This window comes from Psammomys obesus, unplaced genomic scaffold (assembly GCF_907164565.1).
Source record: "Psammomys obesus unplaced genomic scaffold, mPsaObe1.curated_primary_1811, whole genome shotgun sequence".
Classification (NCBI taxonomy): Eukaryota; Metazoa; Chordata; class Mammalia; order Rodentia; family Muridae; genus Psammomys; species Psammomys obesus.
This window is the reverse complement of record NW_026593931.1, coordinates 276164-296811: the sequence shown is the minus strand read 5'-3', so window position 1 is coordinate 296811 and position 20648 is coordinate 276164. Positions and strand designations below refer to the sequence as shown.

The 20648-nt window shown below is 51.8% G+C and overlaps 1 protein-coding gene across 4 annotated transcripts in view; it reads right to left on the bottom strand.

Moving 5' to 3' along the window:
* Aldh1l1 (aldehyde dehydrogenase 1 family member L1) overlaps positions 1–20648 on the bottom strand; it is a 46603-nt gene that overhangs the window by 16445 nt on the left and 9510 nt on the right. For all 4 annotated transcript variants that reach the window (XM_055617519.1, XM_055617520.1, XM_055617517.1 and 1 more), the window contains exons 5-15: positions 18905–19006; positions 18184–18273; positions 17447–17584; positions 15147–15272; positions 12822–12913; positions 9672–9819; positions 8755–8874; positions 7467–7594; positions 3439–3589; positions 1895–1965; positions 630–735 (exon numbers count right to left, since the gene is read on the bottom strand). In XM_055617519.1, coding sequence (XP_055473494.1) covers positions 630–735; positions 1895–1965; positions 3439–3589; positions 7467–7594; positions 8755–8874; positions 9672–9819; positions 12822–12913; positions 15147–15272; positions 17447–17584; positions 18184–18273; positions 18905–19006 — 1272 coding nt within the window. The remainder of the gene's footprint in view (positions 1–629; positions 736–1894; positions 1966–3438; positions 3590–7466; positions 7595–8754; positions 8875–9671; positions 9820–12821; positions 12914–15146; positions 15273–17446; positions 17585–18183; positions 18274–18904; positions 19007–20648) is intronic.

The window sequence follows — 20648 nt, the reverse complement described above, 5'->3', positions numbered from 1 at the left end:
AGGTATTTCTAGAAATAAAATACAAATGAGGATTTTTACTGTTCAATTGCTGTTCTAAATTCTGTAGTTTGAGAAATGGAAAAAAAAAAAAGACCCTCCCTCCCCCCCAAAATGTGTTAAAATGCTTGGAGGAGTGTGGCCTCCGGCATTCCCTCTCTAGAATCCTCATTGGGTTTTGTGTTGCTGCCCTCAAGGCTAGTGTGTGTCAAAGAACCTGGAGAGACAGCATCTGCTGGGCACTGATCACTCCAAAGGTGGCACCTCGTGCCCAGTTTCTCCTGTGCAGGAGGCAAGCAGTGGGTGAACGGTGATTGATGCTCGGATGAAACTGAAGCTGAGGCTGTTGTTGTCACACCTGGGGGTCACTTGTGCCCTGAAATCCCATCTCTACTCTCCTGCCATCGGTAACTGCTTGCTGAGGGCTGGAAGATCCCTACATCTCAGTGACACCCAGCACAGTCTCCAGGTCCCCATTACTGGCAGCTGGACACAGTCTGCTCAGGCAGCTAGCTCTCACCCCCCATGTCTCTATCTATTGTAAGCTGGGCTTTGAGGGCAGCAGTGTGGTGTAGGCAAAGGACAGCCTGCCTCCTGCCAGTGAGTTCTCCCTTCCCTTCACGGGCACTCACCTGGGCAGGCTTAATCACCACCGTGTTCCCAGCAGCCAGGCAGGCTGCAGTCTTCCAGGACAGCATCATCAGGGGATAGTTCCAGGGGATGACAATGCCACAGACCCTGCAAACAGAAGCAGAGGGCCTTTGTCCTTCTTCATCCAGGGTGACCAGAGTGGTCCTGCCAGCTCCAGCCCCTCACCCAGGACTGGACGCCACTGTCAAAGCCAGGCTTTCCGGGAAAGGCGACGGTCCTGCTGAGGCAGACAGTGCCTCTGATACTGGGTGCGATGGAGGTCAGTGTCTGTGAGAAGCTGTCTAGGGAGGAAGGGAAGTAGAGGATGGTACAGTGGGCAGACACAGGTGTGTACTCAGGTAGAAAGTCACGAGAGGGTCATGGGTCATAAAGATGGCTCAGGAGGGCCTGGGACAGGGTCCTCCTGAGTGTGAGGCCAACCCTGCAGAAGGAAAAGATGGGATCTGTGTGGGAGGCCTGATGAGGTCAGTCATGCTTGGGGACATCTGGCTTAGTGTGTGAGCCTCACACTCAGATCAGGGTTAGAATAGCCTGGGGGGTGGACAGCAGGTATACAGGCTGCAGCCTGATCCTGTGTGGCTCTGCTGCCCTTGACTTCTGTGTCAACATCACTACCATCCAGAAAGGAGGCTTCTTAGTTGGGCCCAAGTTTTGAGGAAGCACAATAGGTAGGAAGCTGTCTGCAGAGGCCAGTGGACAGGATGGCCGTGAGGCATCTCAGGGGAGAACCATCCACATCAGACTCCAGATTCTTCAACCTTTGAATCCAGAGCCACACCAGCGCCTCTCCAGGGAAATCCCAGGCTTTCGGCCCTGGAATGGTATGTGCCATGTGTCACTCTTATTCTGAATCTTTCAGCCTCTCAGATGGAGTGGCTCTGTCTCCCCAGCCCTCCAGCTTGAAGTCGACCATGTGGGCTACGGAGCCTCTGATGGTGGAAACCAAGCCACCTGGTCTTTTAGTTACAGGTACATTCTGCTGGTTCTGTCCCTCTGGCTAACTCTGACTCACTTGTATATACACAGTTCCTTCACCAACCATTTTGGATGTAGCCTTCCTGTTTACCATCATGGCTCTGACCGACAGTTACTGTGCGTTCAAATGAAGACACAGTGACTATAGCTGTGCCGGGTAGAGCAGATACTTTAGATGTGAATGGAACAGCCAACATGGATATGTGCAGGGGACGTTATAAGCTACAGGCTGGTGTGTGGTGTCCCAGAACACTTGTGCCTTGCCACTCACCCAACAGGCTCCTTTTTGGTCAAGGTCAGGTTGCGGTTGGGTCTAGCCTGGTTGATGGGGATGGTGTTACCCTAGAAGAAGCACAGCATTGGGGTGTCATTGGGGTGTCATTGGGGTGAGGGTGGACAGGCATTCCTATCCTTTCTCCTTGGCCAGTCAGTCCCTGTAGGAGACCCAGGAGAAACAGGGTCTTCTTTAGTGCTGACTATCCCACAATGAGCTGGGCAGGAGACCAAAGCCACCAGCTTACACTTGACAGGGACATGGTTCAGAGGTATCAGGTTGGATAACCAAAGGGGGCAAAGCAGTAGTTCCATGTCAGACACAGCCCTTGGACAGGAAGCTGGTCCTGCCAGGGACAAGGCCTCTTCCTCTCATATCTGGGCAAAGAAAGAATGAGGTGTCCTGGGGAGAAGGCCAGGTTGCCCCTAGAGCCATAAGTGCTGAGGTGGCCCACGGAAGTCACAAGGAGGTAGAATAGGGGTGAGGCCTGGTGGCCTACCTCTCACATAGCCATCATGCTCCATAGTTCTCAGCCCCTAGTGGGGAGAAGAGGAGCCTTGGGCCCTTCTCTCCCTAGGGAAACTTCCAAGAGTGGCTGTGATCCCAAGGCAGGCTATGTGCAAGATCTTCTCACAGGAGAGAAGGAGGTAGGGAGGACCATGCATAGGAAGTCCCAGGACCATATCCCACAGTTATAAGACATCAGCAGAGACCTAAAGCTCACAGATGACATGTTGTCACTGGGAGGCGGAGGCCTCAGGAGAGAGACGGAGGACTACAGAGAGAGGCTCTTGCCTGTAGCCAGCACATTCACAGGCCTTGCACCCCTAAGAACTGAACTCTGGCAACACCTGAATGGCCCTGGAAACAAGCTCACCTCAGAGCCTCAAGATGAAGTCTAGCCTTCACATGTATTTGTCATAGTTGGGTTTTGAGTGTTTCCCTAAAACTTGCATGGTAATGGACTGTTCCCCGGAAGAGCAGTACTGGGAGGTAGAGGATTTTTTTTTTTTCTGAGACTGAGTTTCTCTGTGTAGCCTTGGCTGTTCTGGACTCAATTTGTAGACCAGACTAGCCTCAGACTCACAGAGATCCGCCTGCCTCTGCCCCCCAAGTGCTGGGATTACAGGCATGCGGCATCTCGTCTGCCTGATAGAGGAATTCTTAAGAGGAGGGTGGTGGAGGTTAGGTCTTGGAGTGTCCTTCAAGGAGCTACTCCAACTCCAGTCCCATGATGTGTGCCCACGGACCCAAGAGCAGTGGGGTCAACAGGTTGGACATGAGCCAAAATATAGCCATTCGTTTTGCAAGTTGACTAGGTATATCTTACTGCAAAACAAAGCTGACTGGCATCCTTGTGAGATCCTGGCACAGAACTGGCGAGGCCTGCTGGACTCCCAGCTGCAGAACCTTGAGTTGCCAACATCTTAAGCCACAGCTGTGATAGCTGTTGCGCAGCAGGCCTGACAGGGCACCACCCTTCAAGTCTCCTCCCCAAGAACCCGCCTGCACACATGGGAGGGGGTGAGCCCACACCCCACCTGGATCTTGTCACACCAGCCAGCGAAGTAACGGAAGGTCTGGATGGACATGCCCACGTGTGTCTTCAGGGCCAGCGTGTAGACGGCACCTGCGTCCAGGGCCTCGATGGTGGCTAGCTCTTCCTGGTGCTGTTCCATGATATCTGCCAACCTGGCCAACAGCAAGAGAGGAGCAGGAGACTGGCTGAGGCATGGCACTGCTCTTCCAATGCCATTCCTCATAGTGGAGGACTCTGCCCTTCACTACCAGAACTGTCACTTGGATGTGCTGGCCTCACTTTTCTCATCTGTCTGATGGGACAATTGGTTTACCTCCCTGGATGGCTGTGAGAATGACATCCTTTGTCCCCTCCTCTCCTCTTTCTTCCTGGAAGGCCTATGAATTGACAACTTTACAATGTCCCTGATACAATGAAGTTATCCTGAAAAGTGTTCACCTGCCTGTGGCTGAGGGCCGAGAGGCCACAGCCCTGGGCTACCCTTCCTGCTTTTGGATAGCCCCAAAAGAGGGAAAGTAACCCAACCAGATGGACAGCTCAGCCCTGGAATCATGCGGCCTGTGGGCTGAGCTCTGGGGCTTGAGAGGTGGCTCCAGCCCTCTAAGCAGGAGAGACAAGTGGGGGCAGGTGCCTTTTGGGCTGTGGTGAGTCTTCCCTTGTCAGCATCTGGTTGTCCTGCCCTGCTCCTGATGGCCACTGCAGGGCATCCTGGAGTTACAGTGCTATCTCCTCACTGACAGGAGGCTCTGCTGCTGAGGGAGAAGGCCTCAGTCTTGCACCTGCGTCCAAGTTTGAGTGTATGACTGAAGGCGGCTGGTCAGTTCCCATCCTGACCATCTCTGCACAAAGACCCTGGCTGCTCCTGACAAAGCCACTGACATTCTCTAGGGCACCCCTGTCCTAACCTTCCTTACTTAGGACATAGTCAGTCTATGCGTGGCTGAGTTGCCCTGAGGCCCTGTAACAAGTTCATTTCGGGGCTCCAGCTTCCCACCCTTCTGCCTGCCTTGCCTGTTACTCAGGTGACCCGGGCCTCTGACCTTGGGACCTTTGCCGGGGGCACTACACCAAACCAGTGGCTCGCTACAGCTACTTCTCCAGGACTGTTCTGCCTGCCCCAGGCCTGCTGAGCTGACCTGAGTTGAGCTCAGCAGTCACAGGCACACAGCTGGGACCCTTGGAGGTGTGGTTTCCACCCAGTCAGTTTCCTCTTAGGTCTGGCCCTGTCCCAATGAGCTAGCAGGGTTATTATAACAGTGGCCACCAGGTGGCAGCAGATCATCTAATGGACGATGCTTCCAGTTGTTTAAAGCCCAAGGGCAGCTGGAGTGTCACAGCTGAGACCATTGCCAGCTCTGGAAACCACGCAGTGGCAAGCTGACTCTTTCCTAAAGTCTATGGCTTCTTCAGAAAGCCTGGATGCCTCCGCAGGCAGGGCATGGCTGACCTCCTCAGCCTTGTCTGTCTCAACTCCTTGGTTCCTATCCTGCAGGCAGCACAGGGCCGGCTCTGGTTCCTCGCTACTGTGCCACCTGGAATAACTGGCTTCAGAAGACAAAAACACCCTTGGGACTGCAGGACCAGGCTCTCCCACTGTCATCAGGCAAACCGGGGAGGCCTGCAGCAAAACTGAGCTCCACAGCGTTCAGGGTCTTCCCAGGACACTGAGAGTCTACTGGCTTCCTCTGAGTCTGCTTGGCTCATCTGCTCATTACCTCCTGCTTCTGGAAATAGCACTCCCTAATTCAGAGTGTGAACTGAAGTTCCTGGGGTCGGGGAAAGGCCATGCCAGATTAAAGATTTTCCAAGGTAGACTGACTGATTAGAACATTGTGATTATAGAAGCTAGGGTGCTGCAGATCCCAAGCCAAATTGTCACAGACTAATTTTGGCCCCTTCATTAGCCATTCACTGCCTATCTAACATTCCTGTGACTCTGAGGTGAAACTTTTAAAAATGTCCTTTTTTTTTTTCTTTTCTTTTCCAGGCAGGGTTTCTCTGTATAGCCTTGGCTGTTGTCCTGGAACTCGCTCTGTAGACCAGGCTGGCCTCAAACTCATAGAGATCTGCCTCCCAAGTGCTGGGATGTAAAGGCATGCATCACCACCGCCTGGATAATTTATCTATTCTTATTTTATGTGCTTTGGTATTTTGCTTGTGTCTATGTCTGTGTGAGAGTGTCAGATCTTGGAGTTGTAGACAGTTGTGAGCTGCCATGTAGGTGCTGAGATTTGAACTTGGGTCCTCTAGAACAGTCAGCGTTTTTGTTTTTTTAAGATTTATTTCTTTATTAAGTATACAATATTCTGTCTGCATATACACCTGCGTGCCAGAAGAGGGCATAAGATCTCACTATAGATGGTTATAAGCCAATATGTGGTTGCTGGGAATTGAACTCAGGACCTCTGGAAGAGCAACCTTTGAGCCATCGCTCCAGCCCCTGAAGTGTCTGAATGTATCAGACCACTAGCTCCTATCAAACCCAAAGCTAGGGATGTTATCAGAGAGCATCTGAGCCTTATGGCAGAGGTTTCCCTACTTTGCTGTGCCCCAGTTTGCCGCTGCTGCTGTGCTGCTCTGTGTGTGTGTTTTAAGACTTACGGCCAGGACTAACACTTGAGGTTGTCACCTGATCTCCACCCATGCACACATCACACACATGAACATGCACATACATACATACATACACACACACACACACACACACACACACACACACACACATACATGCATACATGAATACACAAATTTTTTTAACTTCATGAAACTGCTTTCATGTTGGAGCACATTATTTGAGGCAGTCTGGGGACCCATGTTCCCCAGCCATGATCGTTCCTGTTACCTCAAGTGCTCTCTTGCCTCTTTGGAATGAGGTATGTTTTGCATCAACAAGGGGGACTGCTGTGTCCCCTTTACTGTGGCCATGGCGCTAGGGGCACAGGGTTTCACGCAGGCCCCTCTACAGCTCACCCTTCTGTCACAAGCTCACGCAACCAGGAATCTAAGACTTGTAGCTGGCACTCCCGGGAGAGAGGCCCCTTCCTCTGACTAAACACACTATCCAGAGGAAGATGGGGGCTAGCAGGACGGCGCAGTGCCTAAAAGTCCTCCCATGCAAGCCTCACAGCTTGAGTTTGATACCTGCAACCCGCAGTAGGAGAGAACTGAGTCTGGAAAGCTGTCCTCCAACCTCACGCACGCGGTGTGGCGTATGTATGCACACACACACATGCACACCACATACATTTCACATCACACACACACACTGCACGCACATCATACACACACCTCACGCCACACACACCTCACCCCCATGCTCCACACACCACGCACACCTCATAGCACACACGCCACACACAGAAGCATACACACACACCACGCTGCACACACCACACACACACACAACACACACACCTCAAACCACACACATCATGCCACACCACAATACACACACAGATACCACACACACTATACATATACCTCATAGCACACCAAACACATACACACACACCATGCAGCACATATCACATGTCCCACAAACATCACACACACACACACACACACACACACACACACACACACACACATACACACACACACCACTGTAATAAGAACAGTTTTAAACCTTAAAAGAAAGACTTGACAGCAGCAGGTTCCAGCTGCTAGCAGCCAAGCTGAGCAGTGCCAAGCAGCAGGCACGCCTGCCCTTGTTGTCCTCAGCTGACAGAAGCCCCCAGTCTCTGCTGAGCCCATCTCTCAGGCACCCCAGCCTGTGGTCCCTCTGGAGCACAGCCTCACCTCTGCAGCGACTCACTGTCCCCCACAACTTTCCTCTGAGGCCACAGCCAGCTGTGGACAGCTTCGCTGCCTCTCCAACCCTTCTGCAGGACACCTTCTAAGCCCTGGGCTGCAGTGCCCAGGCCACTTACCACTGGTGGGACTCCAGGTAGAGAGCCCTCTAAAGGGTCCCACCCTGCCCCTACTCCTGGCTGAAGATGGTGAGGGCAGCATGTGTTCCCTAACTCTCACCTGTATAGGAGCCGGCCCCGGTCACGCGCGTTGATCTTTCCCCACAGTCCGTTCTCAAAGGCCTCCTTTGCTGCCGCCACTGCTTTGTCAACATCACTCATCTGGGCCAGGGACACCTGGCAGATGACCTGTGGACGAAACAAAGCCATGGCCTCCTTCCCTGGCTCCCCATGTCATCCTGAGGCCACGCGGAGGCAGGCACTGAGGGAAAGTGCTGGTGGATGAATCAGGCAGCAAAGGAGCATGAGGCCTTGGGATCTGCACATCCCTCTCCCATTTCCACAGATCCCAAAGGAGCCGGTAGCCTGGCTGCATCCGAGGGGCCCAGGCAGTCTCACATTGTTCGCAGTGGGAACCGAGATCCACTGGCTCAGTGAGGCCAGCCAAAAAGGCTTCAACACACAGGACTCTGTATCCATGCCCCAGTCCCATGCCTGGCCTGATAGGTCCCGAGGGATGTGGCAATAGACAAGGAGAACTGGAGGGGCTGTGCAGAAGAGCAAGGCTGGCATCTCCTTGTGGGCTGCCATGGAGAGCCTTGCCCTTCGCACCTGAGGTCCCGGGCCTGCCAGGCAGACCTGCCTATGTCACACTTGCAAGGTTGTCACTCTGAGGCACCACCCATCCTGCCTGCCCCTTGGAATTCACTTCATCGACATCCCCCAGATGACCCATTTTAAGCTGCTCTATTTCTTGTGGGACTGAGTGGGTACCAGCAGAAGGAAGGTCATCCCGGTGCTGGGTCTTGTCTTGGAGACCCTCAGGTGTATGATCTGTTGCGTGATGTAGCATATGCATTTGGTCATGACATGATAGACTCACAGTCAAGAATGTTTGGCAGGGCTGGAGAGATGGCTCAGCAGTTAAGAGCACTGGCTGTTCTCCCAGAGGACCCGGGTTGCTCACAACCATCTGTAATGGAATCTGATTCCCTTTTCTGGTGTGCATGAAAATGGAGTACTCATATCCATAAAATGAACAAATAAATTTTTAAAAGAATGTTTGGCAAACACAGGGCTCTGTTAGAGGAAGACGTGCTGATGGTGGCCTCCAGGCATCAGGAAGGCTGCAGTGTGGAGGGGACCAATGGCTCTAAGCATCCTCATTCTCTAAAGCAGACTCTGGTTCTTCAGCCCCTTCCTGCCTCTTCCCACCCCTCCCCTCATCGCCCTGCTCCACTCCTGAGGCCTAGATTAGACCCTTGCACATATGCAACAGAGACATATACATTAAAGCCCAGGCCCCTCGCCAGTGCCCCTAAGCCAGGTCAGAGGAGGCCTGTACTCACACTTCCATCTGTTGGGTTGATGGTATTGTAGGTCTTGGAGCCCTCGGCATCCATGAACTGGCCCCCGATGAAGAGCTGGTAGGGTATTTGGAGAGCCAGCTTGTTCACTGTCTTTTCCACCTGGGATGGGAGGCTCAGTTACAGGGGACCCTCATACATAGGCCCCTGTGACCAGTACATGCCCAGAGGCACACCGAGGGGTGTATAACCACAGAAAGGCTGCGGCTCCAGGAACTTCCCTAGACAGTGGGGCCACTGTGTGGTAAGGAGTGCCAAGGCACACAGACTCAGGCAGAGTGCCAGGTCTGCCAGATCCCCAGGTGACACCAGACGAGGTAGGGGGATTTCTGGTGGCAGCTTGCTATGGGTGGTAAAGTCCTTTTACCCTCAAACATGTTTCCTGCCACTCCTGCATTGACCTCTTTACCCTGAACCCAGGATGGGAACACCAGCCCACCCTGAAGTCTCTTCACTGGCTATTTGTCCACTATCCTATGGGTGAGCTGGCATCCACCTTGGCCACCTGTTTCCCCAGCTTTTGATCCAAACTACCAGGTGAACAAAGTTCCTAGAAACCCACTCCCCTGTGGGTGGTAGGCTGCCCAGCTAGCCTAAGGGAAATGGTCATGAACTTTTTCATAAATGGAATTACAGTCACTGTGGCACCTCCCTGCACAAGCTGAACACACAGGGAACAGTGCCCTTCTCACTGGGAACAGAAGCCTCTCCATTCTAGTCCCTCTGAGGCTTTGAAACATAGGATTTGCCTATACTCCATGCACTGGGCAGTAATATCCTCTGTGGAAATGCCATCCAGGACTGGTAAAACTGGAGGGTGAGTGCCAGGCTCCTGGCTCCCTGGTGCTCAGGTGCCCCATGGTGTCACAGTAGGTCTACAGGCCCAGGGCAGCACTCACGTAGTTAATGACACACTCGCTCTCTTCGTCCTCCCCTCTCAGCTTCCTCACTAGGAGCTGGATGAAGTCCCCAAAGGTGGTGGCCATGTAAACATCTTCATTTTCCAACTCCAGGCCATCGCACAGCTCTTTCACTTCCTCCACCAGCCTGAGGGGAAGAGGAGAATAATGGAGAGCAGGGCGGAGAGCCCAGCAGACCTGTGTGGCTCCTGTGTACTAGGGTACCCTGGTGGTGCTCAAGAGCCTGGGATTGGGTTTGGGGCTCCCAGGCTGTGGATGCAGAAAGCCTTGGTTTCAAACTCTTGCTTGGCCAGGTGCTAACACAGGGCTGACTCATAAAACAAAAACAGTAAGAGGACAGCCTCTCTCAAATTTTGTGACTGTATGAGACAATACACTGAGTGACAGTGATAACTAATAGATTAGTATTCACCTTCAAAGGACGCAGATTGTCAGAAAGTGTATCCAAGTCAAGTACACAATAAAGGACTTAGGTTTAGAATATTTAGAGAACTTTCCAAACTCAAACCTCAGGAAAGCAAACCCAGTTAGAAATGGGCTGAAGCCCTCTAGAGCAGCAGCTTGAGGCAGATATGAACCCAGTAAGGTGCTCAATGCCATTGGGGAAATGTGAGCAACAGGGAGCCAGAGGGACACACTTAGGAGAGTATTTAAAAAGAAAAGGCCTGGGCCAGGATGGCGCAGGATGGGGTGGGGTGAGTTCTCTGTCTGCTTTAGGACTTGGGTTCCCTTCCCAGCATCATGGGTTGCTGGCTAGTTATGGTGCTTGGCTTTTGTTTGTTGGTTTGCTTGATTTTGTCAACTTGGCACAAGCCACATTTGGTGCTGGCTTGAATGAGCTGCCCCCTCCAATAGTCTCGGGCATTTGGATACTTAGTTCCCAGTTAGTGGAACTATTTGGGGAGGGCTACAGAGTGGCCTCTGTGGAAGAGGTGTGTCACTGAGGGCAGGGTTTGAGGTTTCAAAAGGTTCTAGCTATCTCCGCTTCTTGTTTGTGGTCTGAGATGTGAGCTCTCAGTCATGACTGCCAGCACACCTCTGTCCAGCCACCATGGACTATTATCTCTCTGGAACTGAAATCCCAAAATAAACTTTCCCTTGGTCATGGTGTTTTTCCAAGCCACAGAAAACCAATTATTATATTAGTTATCTGGGAAGAGGAACCTCAACCGAGAAAATTCCTTCATCAGATTGGCCTGTAGACAAGTCTGTGGGGACTCCAGGACCAGCTCTCCTCTGTGTCCACACTCACTAGCAATGCCTTCACCATGGGAGTAAATTGAAAAGCCAGATGATGCTTCCTGGAGATGCCTTTGCACACAACTCGCCCTCCTCCTTCCTGTGCACAACGCTTTCCCCACTTGTACTCCTCATCTTCTTCTGAACAGTCCTCAGAGGTAAGCAGCTCCTCCCAAATCATGACAGCTCTGTTTCTGCTGTTTCAGGTTGCTCTACCTTTTTGCAAAAGCATCTGCATGTCCCAGGGGAGTGGCCTTGGTCCTTTCTCAAATGTGGAAGAAGGCAATCAACTCAACCTTTGCCCCTAGAGTAGGCACAGGATCCAGCCTTGGCCAATCAAAGCGCACCTCTCTCTGGCCTGTACTCAGCTTTACTGCTGTGTGTAACTGCCTTAAAGCCAATAAAATAAAATTTTGAAATGTGATGAAACCATCAGGAAAGTAAAAGCCCATTTTACTAGGATTGTAGCAAGATACTGAATCAGATTGCAGCAACTGTGCAGCCGAATTGTCACCATGAAGACAAATCCTGCCTGAAAACGAACCAGTCTCTAGGTAAGAGATCATGCAAGTATGATGCAATGTAAGTCTTTGTGGTCATTAGCTCAGGACAGCTGACTGTGGACTTTGTTCCTGTTTCATTATTTTTGTGTGTTTCTTTGTTTTTTTTTGTTTGGTTTGGTTTGGTTGGTTTATTTTTCAAGACAGGATTTCTCTGTGTAGCCCTGGTTGTCCTGGAACTCACTTTTTAGACCAGGCTGGCCTTGAGCTTTGCCTGCCTCTGCCCCCAAGTGGAATTAAAGGTGTGTGCCACGACTGCCAGCTTTGTTTTATTTAAAAGATTTTCATGTCTATGAGTATCTGTCTGTCTGTGTACCATGTGTGTGCCTGATGACTTTGGAAGAGGGCATTGGAGCCCCTGAAACTGGAATTACAGATGCCTGTGAGCCACCATGTGGGTTCTGGGAACGGAATCCAGGTCCTCCGCAAGAGCAGCTAGTGCTCTTAACTAATGCTTTATTTCTCTAGGCCCCTTGTTTTGCCTATTTAAATCAATTTGGATGACATTACTCTCCTCCATAGCACAGGCCATCTCGAACTTGTTATGTTGCCAAGCTTAGCTCAATACCCACCCCCACCACACACACACACACACACACACACACACACACACACACCAGTGCTAGGATAACCAGCATGGCTACCCCTCCCACAGCCTCAAGTTACTCTTTCTTGCAAGCATGGCCATAGTGATGGGTCCTGCTTCCTGCTTTTGTTATAGTTAGAACTTGCCACTGTTGAATGACAAGCAGGGCCACTACAGCAAAGTCAAAGGCGTCTAAGTGGCAGATCCTCTGCTGGTCACTAAGGGCCGGTGCCACTCATCGTCTGTATACTGCACTCTAGTGTTCGTTACAACAATCGTACCTCCTCTCCCTAGCTCCCACACCCTCGAACACACAGGTGTATACACACAGGTTCTGGTCACATCCTCCTTTTGAGGGGCAGAGGGGTCAGTTTTCTGTCCCTACCCTTGGCTTGGGATGGCTGGGAATCACCCAGAGAGCAGCTGTGATACAGTGAGGTTAGCACATATGCCTTCCTCGTTGGTACTAAAGCTTTCAGGACTAGGAGCCGCTACATGTGCGCCCAAGTCCCCAACACCAGCCAACAGCATCCGAGGGTCAGCAGTGATGGCGGGGCATCAGCAGCCCTCTGGGATGAGAGGCCAGCTTGGAACTGTCATCTGGGCCCAGCTTCTATAGCAGTTCAGATCTGCCTGTGGGGCCCTTTCTGATCTCCTCACACAGGATACACAAACACAACCAACAGTGGCCTCAGTGGGTCTGCAATGGGTCTTTGGAAAGAACCTCCTTGCCCCTGGGCTCACCTTACAACATCTACGGATGCAGCTCCCGACTTGAAGAAATCTGTAGAGTCTCCTACCTCCGGGACATTGGGTAGGATTCGCATCCAAATGCTCTGAAAGACAAAGGCCATGAGAGACAGAGGTGCTGGGGGAAGTAGGGTGCTATTCTCACTGCTGGCTGGAGGCTTCACCTCTGTGGTCTTCAAAGCACTGTCTCTATGTCTCTATCCAAGGACCCAGAGTGTGCCACAACTCCAGCCACCTTGACACTAGGCTGCTGGCCTCCTGCCACGTGGTTGTCTCCCAGTACCACATATGGAAAGTGGCTGGTTATCAGAAAGGCTCACGCCTGGCCTTGGTGTGGCTCTCAGGGTTTCTGTGTCTTCAGCACAGCACTGACATGGCAGCAGGCAATGCTTGTGATAGTGAAGGCTAGACACAGTGAGGGCCTCGTGGACCTGAATCTTGTTTGCTCAGAGATACTGGCTGGCTAGCACTCCTCTGACCTGGGCCCTCTGAAGTATAGCAGAACCAGCTGCTGGCTTAGTGGGCAAGTGAGGAGAGGCCGGGGCCACCAGCCCAGTGGCCAGCACTCCCATGTACAGAAGGCCAACCAGTGGTCACGGTAGGATGGCTATTCCTAGCTTCCAGACTGCACTATCCAATGAGCATCCACTGAGATGACTTTCACCCCATTGCACAGGCCTGCACGGCAGCCATTGTAAGCAAGCATCTTTGGCTTAGAGCCTTTTGGTCCAGCTGACCCAATAATCCCAGGCAGGCTCAACGGAAGGGCCATAGCCACAGAAGCTCTAGGAATATTCTGGAAATTGCTTTGTTTGCTCTGTCTCCTGATTTGGAACGAGGGGTTAAAGCCAGCAAATGTGGAGATGCTCCCTCCATCTTCCCCTCCCTTCTCTCTTCCCCCTTCCTTTCATTCCTCCCTTCCCTCTCAGACATTTAACTGCCCGGCGTTCCTAGGGAAGATGCTGGCTCTCTGCTGCCCTGGACCACATGGCACCTCTTGTCTGTCTCTTATAGATACTTGTTCAGTGCTGTAAGTCTTGTTCTTCAGTGCTATAAAATGAGCTGTGACACACTTCTACTCAGCTCCCTCTCTTATTCCTGGGTCATGGCAGTGGTGTCCTCCTCAAACAGGGATGTCCCTGCACCTGTGGTGTCCCTGCACCTGTAGTGTCCCTATACTTAACATCCTCTGCCCTAAGGTTTATTCAATTTTTTTCTCTGTACCCAGCCCTTAGCTTCTCTCCATCCAATGCTAACCCCAGCTCAGAGGCCTTGTCTCACAGCCCCTGTTTCCATCCAAACTGTCTTCTCTCCGAAGCTGCCTTCTGTCTGAACCGCTGGGAGCTCTCTACATACAGCAGCTTCACCCACCATCCCCACCCCCTGCCTGGCAATTAGGAGTAGCTCACCCACATCTCTGAGTTTGTGAGGCCTTGCTACTCTCTTCTTCACGCCATGTTAATTGGGGACATACATGGGTTCCTCATGCACTGTGAATCCCATGTGGAATGTGGCATTCAGAGCTTTTCCCAGGATACCCACATGGTGGGATCCCTTCCTGATGCTCAGAGTGAGGTGAGCGGCAGCTCTCAGGCAGCTCCATCATCACACCAACACACTCCACTGCGTGTGCTGCTGCTGAACTTTGCACTCAGTGCAGATTCAACTCGCAAGGCTTGCCTCTCAGACGGGTTTGCCTGGGTAGAGCCACAGGCAGAGCAGCAGCTGTCTTTGAACTCCTGACTGGATGGATGACTAAACTGAAACCCTTCAGTGTAATCTACTCAACAAGGCTCAGTACCACACATGGCTCTGGGGACAGGGGGCTAGGAGGTAGGGGCCAGGAACAGATTCTGGGAAGTGGCTGCTAATGTAGCTTCAGACTATGCAACCAGAGAAGGAAGCTTCCTGTAGATCATGTAGGGACTGAGCTGAAGGGAACCTCACTATGAGCTTGTGTTGGTCACTGCCTGGGCGCTACTGTGCAGTCCCCTCCCTGGGCCAGTTCCACGCCACACATTCATCACAGGTGATGGGGCTAAGCACCGCCTCCTTTAACGAATCCAAAGCCAATAGTTTCATTTGTTAACTGTTGGGGTTGGATTCCTAGGAAAACCAGATTCAGCTGACCCAAATCTCAGGGGCCCCGGTATGATGGAGGAAGAGTCCAGGGACATCAGAAAGTGCCAACATGGGACAGAGGCAATGCAGTCTCCAAGGCCAGTGCATATGCCCAATCCCAGGGAACATAAACACACAAAACACACGTGCAGCGTACAACCTGCTCAACTGGAGGGTACCATGGACGGCGTCTCTTACCCGCACGGCCTCTGCAGTGGCCAGCTCTGCCTCTGTCAGCTCCAGGGCACTGCTAGCAGCCCCCTTGAAGAACTGGGAGGCTGGCATCATCTTGCCATCTTCCAGCTGGATGTTCTTCACCAGCAGCTGCAAAAGGGAGAACATCTGTAAGACCAGGGCAAGATGGAGAGCTAAGAAGGGCTCACACTTGTTCTTACAGCCAAGAGGGGGCAGGGAGCCACAGGAAAGTGACAGGAATGTGCAGAGTAAGGCACACTGCCCTAGGGACACGGAAGAAACCATATCCCCTGTGTCCGTCCTTTATCCTAATTGTCCATCACTTGCTACATTGTGCTTGCTGCTTGATTTCTAGACTGTGTGTGTGTGTGTGTGTGTGTGTGTGTGTGTGTGTGTATGTGTGTGTGCATGAGAGAAAGAGAGAGACAGAGACAGAGACACCCAGGGCTTCCCTCATGTTACGCATAGGTTGAGTACTTTCTTTTGTTAAATAATGATGCTATTTCTACTAAAAGGACAACTTCTCATCAGAAAAACAAAAATGCTTGCAGAACCATTTCAAAAGTCTGACTAAATGATGGACCATTAATCATTGGCTCACTCCCAGAAACACACTGAAAGATCTAGAGAACAAATGCCTGTCTGGGATTTAGATGGAGAGAGGAGAGGATAGAGAGTCCAGTAAGCCTAGTGCACATCCGTGTGGACAGCAGTCCAGGCAGAGCCTGGCTCCCACTCTGTGGAGCCTGTGGAAAGTGTGCAAAGTCTCCAGAGTCGCCCTTACCAATGGAGAAATGTCAGCTTGCCGCCAGTTCCACCAAAATTATTTATCCTGTTTCTCCCTGCCCAGCCTTCTAACATTTATTAAACATTTATTCATGAGCTATCAGGGTTCAGGTAACTCATACAATACATTACAAAAATCTCAGGTAAATATAACAGAATTCTAGAGCCACAACCAGGGCTGGATGCAGAGTCTAGAGAGCCAACCAGTTACCTTTGAAGATGTTCTGGAACTTTCAGGAAACAGAAGGCCAGCTAGGCCCAGCAGGCAAGCCTGAGACCTGCTTCCTGAAGGCTCCTGTGCCCTGCTGTTTGTACGGCTGCAGTGGCAGAGGCAGTCAGGGCCCTTTGGAACTTGCCTCTGGAATGCTAACAGCAGCCTCCAGCTGCTGCAAGGAACCGGCCACTGGCAGCCTCTTGCACACTCCCCTCCACACTGTGCTAGATGGGAAAGCACTGTGACTAGAGAAGCCAAGGGCTCCACACTCCCCCACGGGCAGGAGCAGCAGATGCTGGCTGATGTGCACAGGTGCAGGGAAGAGGCAAAGTCAAACCACCCCCAGAGACCCCTGGATCAGACCAGCCCAGTCCCCGACCACATGACTTTGCTGAGCCTGTTCCTCTGCCCTCTTGGCCTTATAGGATTTTCCCAGCGTGCTCCTGAATTATCATTTGCCGGAGAATTCCCTTCTCAGATGCTATTTCTAGGGACCTCGACAACAGACAGAGAGCATTGATCTGCACATATCCACTATGCACATCTAAAATGCCTTGGCCTTCCTGGAGGCATAATACCTCACGTGAATACTGAGAGCCATGTCAGTCAGCACAATTCTCCACACTCTACCCTCTCACACAGGCAAGTGTTGGAGGCCTTGCCTCTCCCTGCCATGAGAAAATCCCCAGAGTGGAGTCTCAGGGCTTTAGGGTCTGAAGCTCAGCTCTACCACTGACTAGCTCGGGTGACCTTGGGCAAACTTTTTAAGTCTTTGTTTTGCAGTTTGCTCCTCCGAAATACGCAAACAGTATCTACAGTTACATCACAGGGTTGTCTGGAGGTTGAAACGTAATGCCTATCCATTGTTTTAAAATAATGGTGGGTGCCTAAGCACACTCCATTCAATTTAGCTGCTATACTAATGTGCAAAGTTCAGTGCAAAGTTCAAAGCCCAGCAGCTCCCTGTACCAAGTCACAGTCACTATGCCACCCCCATTCAGAGAGAGGGAAACTGAGGCCTAGGGGTTTACGGACCTGGCCTTGATAACATATATGAAGTCCAAGGCTGGGGCTACTCGAAAGGATTTCTGTCACACAATGTCCTGCCTATCAGAGAAGGCACAGCCCTACCTCACATGGCCTGTGCTCAGGTGGGGGCTGCTCCCTTGACTCTTGATTCTTTCTCTCTCTTCAAGGGCTGCCTGGGGTCTTCTTGTAGGGCCTGGGCCCAAGGACAGCAGTGCGGGTGACCTTGAACCTATGATGCAGGCAAGTAACTCATAGTGGTGTGCTGTCACCTTACCATTTTATCATCATTCCCGAAGAGGATGAGTCCTGCTTTGGTGACCATGCCTGGACGATGGGCTCCTGGGATGGGTAAAGCTTCACCCTGGGCCACCAGGCCTGAAGTGTTGAGTGTTGAGTTGAAAAATGTCAGCTTCTATAGAGGGAGAGAAGCCAAGAGACAACAGGTACAATGAGGCCCTGCTATCTGCAGCCCAGTAGTACCTCCACAGGGCTGGGAAGGCCAAATAGTATCAGGGGCTGGTGTGGCCCTAGAGAGTGAAAGGCTGAGTGGGCCTGACAGCAGCCTCCATGGGACAAAGGAGAAACCCAGAGGATCTACACACAGGCTGAGGAGAACCTGGACCCAGTCTTTGAGGCCACGGATGAGACCCAGAAGATCTGAGGACCTGGATCCCTCAAGCCTCAGTCATCCTTGAGACCTTTGTACTGACCCAGGGCCTTTAACCTCAGGGGCATAGACCTCCATAAAAGTCTTCTTTAGGTATGCCATAAGGCCACTGACCCTTGCTGGCCACTGCTGCAGACAAACTAGCCAGAGGAAAGGCAGCAGACATCTTATTTTAGCTCAGAATGGTCCAGGATCTCCTAGTCCCGGAGAAGAGGGCATTGGGAGGAAGCAGAATCAGGGCTGTAGAACTTATTAAGCATTTTAAACCTAGTGGGTTGTTTTTCCAGCTGGCAGGGTGGGGTCATGCAGTTCTCCCCCTGACCACCAACCTCACGGGAACATACCTGCCCACAGGCTTCTGTCCAGGCACCTGGTACCTTGTCATTCCCACGGATCCAGTTGTGAATGGCTTCTGCTGGCTGGTCCCAGTTGATCTGTGGGGACCAAGATGCCGAGTCCTCAGCTAGGCTCGCCTAGTCCTGAAGACTGCTGCACAGTGGGCCTTGCCTTGCAGGTAAGACCTGGGCTTCCTCCTGGACCCAGGTCTGAATGCAGGGTGGGGTCTCTGGCTTGGGGCTCTGACCCCAGGTGTCTTCCTGCACAACCTGTAGGATGTCTTTGGGAAGAGGCTACTCTCCAGTTGTCAAGGCAGCTGGAACCCCTCAGAGTCCCCAGGCCCATCCTGTGGAGCCCCACCACAGCCACAGCGTCTTCATACATCCAGGGCTCATGCGGACCTCCTTCAGAGATAACCAGGCCACGGAGGCAGCCAAGGGACTACTGCTGCTCCCAGAAACCTCCCAGACAACTTCCTGGAGATTCTAGCACTATAAATGCCCATAGCCCTAGTTATTCTCCCTTCCCGGAGTGCTGCCTGCTCCTTCCATTAAAGAGAAACAGGAAGAACAGGACACCTGAAGGGACCTTGTTCCCACATGTTTCAGCGCTCTGCTGTGACACCACCTTCTGTTGTCTTATTATGGTCACTTGAACCTTGCTTCCCTGAGCCACGTCTGCACTCCAGCCACTCACAGGCAGTGTTGGGTAGCTCAGGTTGGTACTCACCCTGGCCGTCTCCTTCTTCTGAATGCCCTCATAGGTGGCTCCTTCCTCAGGCTGGGGGAGGCGGGGGGCTGTGCCCTCTGCGATCATTCGCACAGCCTGCACCTGCAAAGAGACTCTGCAGTCAGCTTCCCTGGCATCAGGGGTCCTGCTCACACCCAGCCCCGGTCCTCACCCTGCAGGCACCTGAAGAGCATGGACACAAGGTGTGGGTGACAGGGTTTGGGGTGTGTGTGTGTGGAATGAACCACAGACCATCAGCAAAACAGCATAGCCTTAGATTATCTAGACTTTCTAGATCTCTAGGTGAGGAAACTGCCAAACCCCATCAGAGATTAACAGATGTACAAGCCTGTTGGTTGCTGTCTAGAACGATCTTGAAGGGGAATAGATCCTGGCCTTGATGTGGCCTTGGGCATCTACAGTAAAGTAGCTTCTCTGGGGTCTGAATCAAGGAGTGACAAGGAGCCTGAAACTCACCCTGAGGAAGGGCCCAGAAGAGCTCTTGTTGACAAGAAATAGAGTGTCATGGGGCTGGAGAGGTGGCTCAGCAGTTAAGAGCACTGGCTGCTCTTGTAAGAGTCCCAGCACTCATGAATCATCTCACAACCTCCTGTAACTCCACTCCCAGGGGATCTGATACCCTCTTCTGATATCCGTGGTGCACATACACACACCCAGGCAAACACTCACACATATAACATGAATACATGGAAAATAAGAAAAAAAGTGGGTATCAGTGAGAATATGCTATAGTGATAAGCATAGGCTGTATTTGCACAGTCCTGTGCCATGGCCAGGAAACTTGCAGTTCCTGGGGACTTCAAAGTGTGTGTGTGTGTGTGTGTGTGTGTGTGTGTGTGTGTGTGTTGTAACACAGGGAATGAAACCCAGGGCCTCCCCTCTACAAAAGAATCACTATTCTACGGAGCTACACCCCACCCCAAAATGCCTAAATGGAAATTAATCGTAATTAATTTAAGTTGACACTTGTGAGCAGTGGTTGCCATGGACACTCCAGCTCTAATGGCCATCTGAATGGCCACATTGTTAATGGAATGTGAAGTCTTCTTGTCTCAGGCTAAATATCCAACAAGGTAGCTTGGCTCACTACTGTTTAACACAACAAAAACATTAAAGGCAAAGAGACAGCTGGTGTGCAAAAGGACTAAGGTGAGGGGTCATATGGCTGACTGACACCTTGCTCACTGCCACATGACAGGGCTCTTTGTCTGGAAACTTCCTGGCCTGATTATCAACGGCTTTGCTCCTCTCTTGCTAGCCTACCCTCCAGGAACAACAGCAGTCTGCAAGATACACAAGGCCTGTAGGACCTTTCTGGGGACACTAGCTATAAGTGGCATTCATGTCCTTCCTAGTCTTTCCAGGGCCCTGCCTGATGGGGAGTTTGGGCCATCACTGCCATTGAGTGGCCAGCCTCCCTGATTGATCACAGCAGGATGTCTATCTCTGAGGTAGACAATCAGTGTAGGAGACACAGAGGTCCTTGTGTTCACAGATAAGCCCTAGGGGAATCAGGAATGCTAAACATAGAGGGCTAGCCTGGGGTGGTGTCTTCAGTCCCAGCTCTTGGAAGGCAGAAGCAGGCAGATCTCTGAGTCCGAGACCAGCCTGCCTGACAGAGTGAGCTCCAGGACAGCCAGGGCTACACAGTGAAACCCTGTTTCGGAAAAAAACCGAACCAAACCAAACCAAACCAAACCAAACCAAACCAAACCAAACCAAA